The sequence below is a fragment of the Octodon degus genome, unplaced genomic scaffold, assembly GCF_000260255.1.
Source record: "Octodon degus isolate 3935 unplaced genomic scaffold, OctDeg1.0 scaffold00121, whole genome shotgun sequence".
In the NCBI taxonomy this organism is placed as follows: domain Eukaryota; kingdom Metazoa; phylum Chordata; class Mammalia; order Rodentia; family Octodontidae; genus Octodon; species Octodon degus.
Window position 1 is genome coordinate 2,109,163 of NW_004524697.1, and position 6,992 is coordinate 2,116,154.

Sequence of the window (6,992 nt, forward strand, 5' to 3'; positions counted from 1 at the left end):
TGGGTCTGGGGGTTCCCAGAAGTCGGCAGAAATTCCTACTCGGCGGGAGGGGTGGGCAGGTAAGGAGGAGTGGTGGGGGGCGGCCCAAGGGGGAGGGAGAGGGTCCGGCCCACTCTGCTCCTGGGCTGGGACTGGTCCCACCGGCGCAGATTAGCAGGAAGCTCACCCACACATTCACCGGACCTGGGCTAGGACTGGGTCTACAGCTATTTTCTCTTAGTTCAATGAGAAGAAAGTTTTGTACTAGTAGTGTTTAGATTAGGTAACATATTTACATCTTGTGCTATGAATAACTACTATGAAGACAGCAATATGCAATGTATTAATTATTGTAACTGTCCTAGTAATCTGTTTTGAAACTGTTTCGTTATTTCTTTCTTAATAAAATTAATATAAAAAAGAATAATTTCTGCCAAATAAAATTATTACTGTGATGTTGAAAAAAAAAACCAAACATTTATGGACAGGAAAGCTCTTAAAACTTCACAGTGTTATGCAACATGTGTCAATAATCATTAATGCAGGATATGTTCAATTAACATGAAAATTCAAAGCAGAAGGAAAGGAATGAGAATCATGAGAGAGGATCCCATAAAACAAAGCCATAGACTCGATTTGTAGTGGTACTTGGGAACTTCAAATGTAGGATGACTGCTTTAGCATAAGGCAAAAGTTCTGCATGATAAATTCAAAGGAAAATGAAGTTAAGAGTATATAATAAGTCTGAACAAAATGTAAAATAGTTCTATGGATTAATTACAATTACATGTGGTTAAATCTGGGAAATCTCAAGAAAGTGTATGACAGAAAAGGAAATATAATCATAGTACATTATAAGGCTTAGCTAGGTATAACAGTTACACTGTATAATATTGTAAATGTGAACATTAACCTAACAAAAATAAAAGTTAACTATATTCCCTAGAGGAAAAGTAGAAAAAGGTTTATGGATTATAAGAAAGGAATGATGTGTTAGAAAATGATAAATCAATGTATGCTATGTGAACATATGCTTAAAGAACACGTGTCTAAAGAAAAGACTTATAAGAGAAGAAACTTAAAAAAGTAGTAAAGTACAATTTTTATGTGGAAAAATTGAGATACTTACCCAACGAACTTCATAAATTAGTTAAAGTGATTTTGTGTAAGAAAGAAAAGCATACTACTATCCTTTTCTTTCTAGCAAAAATTTTCTTTAAAATGAATTTAGCCCTAAATTATGTTCAAGTAAAAAATAAAGCAATAATAAATTAATACAAATTAGTTAATATAAAAAGTAATAAAGCTAAATTAAAGAAAGGGCTTGGAGCTGTAGCTCCATGGAACAGCACTTGCTTAGCATGTCCAATGCACTAGGCTTAATTCACAGCAACACAGATACACACACACACACACACACACACACACACACAGAAGAGAGATATTATCATTTACATGTGTGACTTTACCTAACATGTTGAGTTTAAATGAGAGCTCATTTAACCAGTTTCACTCAATATTTCACTGTATTGTTTTTATTTGTATAGCTGTTATCCTAATAACAGAGATAGGGTCCAAATAAAAGAGTACTTTGAATGTCACATAATGAGTATTAGACAAAATAATAATACGGTGGGAAAAGCATAATTCTTGGAATTAGACCCCCTATATTACTTATTATAACTTAGGCATTCTCTCTGGGATTCAATTTCCTGAATTGAAAATGACAGACTATAATCCGCCGTGAGTGAGGCGTCCAGGAAGAATTCAACACAGTGCCTGAGAACAAGAATGCACCACAACTTACTGATCCCAGACTTTCCTTCTTTAGTAGGTGATCATGTCATTGTGTCTTCCACTTGGTATGGACAAGTTTTTGACCTTCAGTAGAGAATGAGTAACAGGCCTTTAAAACATTCCTTTTACTGATTAATTCTAATTCAGGTATCTATAAAGGTTTTTGGAGGATAATTGGGAGGGGATCGCGATAATTTATTCTCCCTAAAGCAACAACAAAAATGACAAAAATTGGTACAAGTCTTAGATTTAATGTTCAAAAGTCTAAAAATTAATCCAAATTTCCAACCATCTGGGAAGTATATTTTTCAAGAAAAACTGATACCGTTTTTTCAAGAACTGAAGACCTTTTAACTTTAGTTCACTCCCCAGTTTCTCAACAGCCATGAGATCCAGCAGCCTTCTATCAGCTACCAGAAAGCAAACCAGATTTGGTACTCCTCAGAAATTCCAAACCTAGATCCTGTCACGATGTGACTCATGTGGCAGCTTTCTGGAACAGCCCCATGAAAAGTATTTTCCTTTATTTCAGTGTATTAAAAAATTCATTTGAGAAAAAATATCCTATTCCCTGGGTATTTCTTCAAAAGAATCGGGAAATTGTTTAATAACACTAATGCTTAACACTGTGATGCCTATTGGGCAAAAAGGATATGAACCCATTTGAACCAGATCTGGGGAATGCAGTGTTTATTTTAGGTCTGTCCATAAGGTTTGATGTAGTCTAATGGATCTAGAGGTCGTGGGTAGGTGCAGAGCTGACTCCAAGTATACAAAGGGCCCCTTTCTGGCCAACCTCAGACCTTATGCTAGACAGTAGATGTCTCAGTTACTCTTCTCTTGTTGCTGGGACAAATACCTGATGTTCAAAATGTAGGAGGGAAAGGTTTATTTAGCTCACAGTTACTGGAGGCTTTAGTCTATACACAGTTGTCTCCAAGGCAGCATGACACATGGCAGAGAGCAACCCTTCATGGCTGCGGCAGAGCAGAGAGCAAAAGGAGTGGCAGCAGCTCAGGCAGCTAGCTAGCCTCTCTCTTCCTTCTTCATATCGTAATGCAAATTACCTGCCCCAGGGCAAGTGCAGCATCCATACTCACAATAATCAGTCACAATTCCAGAAGCCGTCCCATGACTGAGTGAGGTTTTGGGGGGACAACTAGACATAAACCCTAACAGTAGCAAATGGTAAGAAAATATGTAAAGTGTAGAAAGTAGACCTCCCAATAAACATGAAGCTCTTTTGCAAAGAACAGTTTATGAACTCTCATAATTTGGAAACCTCTGACCACTGAGCTCACTGAGCAGAAACTTCAATGGCCAGATAGTATGGAATTACAGACCTTACTGCATTAGTCCAGAAAGTCACTAAACAGCAATCAACCACAACAAAAATTAGCAGCAAAAACTAAGCACTAGAGATGAAGATGTGTCCGGATTCATATATTGCCATTTTGTATTAGCTAACATATCCAATTCTTCAAAATTCATTGAGATACACAAAGAAAGAAAAAAGTATAGCTCATATTATATCCTAGGGAAAGATCAACAGAAACCCTCCAGTAGTGGGCGTATATGTTGAATTTACTAAATCTGACATTCACAGAGCCATTAGATATCTAGATAAAGCAAAATAAGACCAAGAGGCTAAAAGGTTTATGTCATGGGGAGCATCAAGTGTTAGAAGAGCATCTGACCCTTGGGGTTTTCAATCTCCATTGTTTCGTAAGAAGATTTCCTTCAGTTTTGATTATCTTCATGCATATAATGAAACTTCTGTTTTATTTAGCTACTCATGAGAGTGAAGGAATTACTTGAAACTGCTGTAAAGAAATAAGCTAACATGCTTATTTTACTCTCTCTCTCTCTCAGGTCCTCCGGTCAATGTCACATGCAATATATTCATAAACAGCTTTGGCTCTATTGCTGAGACAACTATGGTAAGCGTGGTTACTTGTAACATGATCTATACTGGATTAATGCATGTCTGCACTAATGGGAGCTTTTCTATCAATGCTATATAATTTAAAACGTAATACAGTGAGTTTTACAAGTGAAACCAGTACAAAATTATAATCAGTTACAGGTAATAATGTTTCATTTAGAAATAGTACATGAGAAAATATTGTTAAAAAAAGATGGCTTTATACTAAACCTCAAAATAAAATTTTGCTCTATGAATTATTGTCCTTTTCAATGCACTTTTATGTCAGATATAAGCAATCAGTAAATCCTTTGGTATGTAATTATTCTATAGACTTATAGACTTAAACTATTATTTTATGAATTCAGTTGGGTCACTGTTATGGCTTTTATTTAGATATCTCCCCAAAACTTCATGGGCCAGGAGGTGGGGCTTTTGAGCTGGCTGCTTTGTGAATATAGATTAAAGGTATGTTAAAACTAAATTGGTAAGGACTGGTGAGAGAGCTCAGCCGACTGAGCACCTGCTTAGGCAAGTGCAGTGACCGGGATTTGATCCCTGGCACCACATGCAGCATTGGCCCCGCCCCTGAGCATGCTGAGCCAGCCACTGAGATCCACGCCTGTAATTCCAGCACTGGGGAGGTTGAAAACAGGAGGATCACAAAAGAGTCTGAGCTGCATAGTGATGCCCTGTACCAAATACATTGAAGATAAACAAATAAATAAATTAAATTGTTTTAGAATAGTTCTGAACATGGACAAGGGGAAGGTTCTCCTTGAGTAGGAGTGATGCCAACCCAAAAGCCTATATCTTAATGGAACAAAAGGGAAAGGGAGGCTTGCTGCTGCTAACCCTTGCCTCATCTGCCATGGATTCCTCTATTTCTCATCTGTGATACATAGATTTTTGCCATGACATCCTGTCTGAGGGTGAGCCAGCTATGGACTGAGACTCTACAAAGTGTGATCTGAAATAAGCTCTTCCTCCCTTTGTTGTGAGCATCAGTTATTTTGTACCACCACCAAGAAAAATTAAGCAGACAGCTACCTTTTCAAATGAATATAGTATTTATCTGAACAAGATAAAGAATATATATATATATTATGATATCAAATCCATAATCACATGTATTGTGGCCAGTAAATGGTAGCAGACAATCTACATCTGAAAATAGTCTCTCACAAGCTATTTAAAGTCAGAATAAGGCATAATCTTTCTTGTCATATAATTTTCTTGTCATAATAATCATTTATTATGATTATTTTGCTATTGGGATGATTAGACATATTCCATTACTGCCAATAAAGAAACTTAACAAATTAATCTTTCAAGATTAAATAAGAATTGTGTGTGCTGATATTAAAAAGCCCTGAATTTCCTACCTGACGTTTATGGTGTTTACGGTCAAAAAGCACAATGGGCATTCAAACAGGTTCTTGTAAGGAAAAACTCTGTTTGTTTTGTCACACTTTTTCCATTAATTTAAAAACCAGTGAAAGCCTGAAAACACTGGGAAGTGTGAAAATAACCCCCAATTTTGACTTTTCAAAATGCTCTTGGGAAGCGCATTTTGTAGATAATTGCAAATGCTTTGTGAAAGAGCTTCGAAACTGCATGAGCTTCTGGATTAAGTGTGTATCATTTTAGAGAACAACGACTGTTTCTTCTGCTCTGTCATACTCTTTGTTTGATGACCCTCATCAAACTATGTCAGTGAAGAAAACTGATTTCTCCAGTCAAACAACTCTATAATGCTTGTTAAATAGCTCCTTGAAGTCATAAAAAATTATTCCCCAAAGTTCTGAAAATTAACATCTCCTAGGAGTCTGAAAATTAGCCCCAACAACAACAACAACAACAAAATCTATCAACAAAAATGATGATAGAAAAGCATGATTTTTATGAATCTTGTATGCTTACACTTGTTTATAGTACTGTGCATTGGCACAACACGTTTGAAAAGCACTGTGACATTAAACAACAGTTCATATCTACCATATAGCTTATCTGAACTGCAAAACATCCATTCTCTTCAATATGACAAATTTTTCTTTGATGACCCATTTCTAGCTTTGATTTGATGACAAGTGTAAATCTCTATTTATATTGCTTACAGGATTTAGTGCTCTTCTGCCTCTAAGACTGTGTAGTACTTGAGTGTTTGTGTGTGTGTGTGTGTGTGTGTGTGTGTCTGTCTTTTGGATATCTGCAATTATTTGATAGCAATTATTTTTACTAAAGATTTAATATGTACTTTACATGCATTATCTTTTGCTTCTTATAATAATCTTGTTTCGTAGATTTTACAATACTAATTTTAGACATAATAACACTTGACTTCAGAAAAATTAGGTAACCTATCTGCATCACAGCAAGTGAAAAATTATAACTCTGACTCCAGTGTATAAAGAAGTAGCTGCTGAATTCTTACTATATTAATTTATTTAAAATTGATTATTATTCGAGATTAAATGTTCAAAAATTCTGCTTCTCCAGATGTGGATCAAATAATATTTACTGTTGTCACCTTCAGTCTAGTTCACACTTAAAGAAGGCCTTGATGTGCTATATAGACATTCTATCTGTGGTTGGCCCCTTATTCTGATGCTGTTGTCTATGCATTTCCTAGAGCTGGTCTGTGACTCCCTTTACAAGACCACAGATGGTGAAAGTAAGTCCTGTGTGGCAGGATGTGCCCCACTGAAGATGTTGAACTTTGTTTTGGTGTACAGTGTATCTCTGCTAATTGTGCTCAACACTTTGCACCCATTGTCTGTTCAGTAAAGTGTTTCACTCTTTTCTTTTTTTCCATAATTTTATCGAGAGACAAATAGCAATAAGAGAGTTTCAACTCAAATTGGTAGGACAGTTTCAATAATTAACACATTGCATACTGTCTTCCTAGTGGTTATTTGCTGTACAAGATGCAGGCATGATATCCTATTTACAAACACTATTACAACAAATCCCTCTATTTGTTAAGAGAATGTAACTTTATATCTATCCTAACCATTTTGAATACCCAGATACAAAATGGACATTCCTTTATATATGCTTTTTTTCTTTAGTTCTGTCATTTGAATTTTATAGGTGTGTTAACTCAGCATAATATTCTAAAAGAGTCCAGTAGCCCAGAATAGTATTGGGTCTTCTGCTTGACTGGCAGTGTGAGAAATTGTTTTTTTTTTCCCCATAATTTTATTGAGAAACAAATAGCAATGACACAGTTTCAAATCAAATTGGTAGGACAGTTTCAATAATTAACACATTGCATACATTCTTCCTAGTA

General features: G+C 35.8%; 1 protein-coding gene across 2 annotated transcripts in view; it reads left to right on the plus strand.

Annotated features, from left to right (window-relative positions):
- The window catches only part of Glra3 (glycine receptor alpha 3), a 203,652-nt gene that overhangs the window by 68,787 nt on the left and 127,873 nt on the right, over positions 1-6,992 (plus strand). For both annotated transcript variants that reach the window (XM_004640224.3, XM_004640223.1), the window contains exon 3: positions 3,649-3,716. In XM_004640224.3, the coding sequence (XP_004640281.1) occupies positions 3,649-3,716 (68 nt within the window). The remainder of the gene's footprint in view (positions 1-3,648; positions 3,717-6,992) is intronic.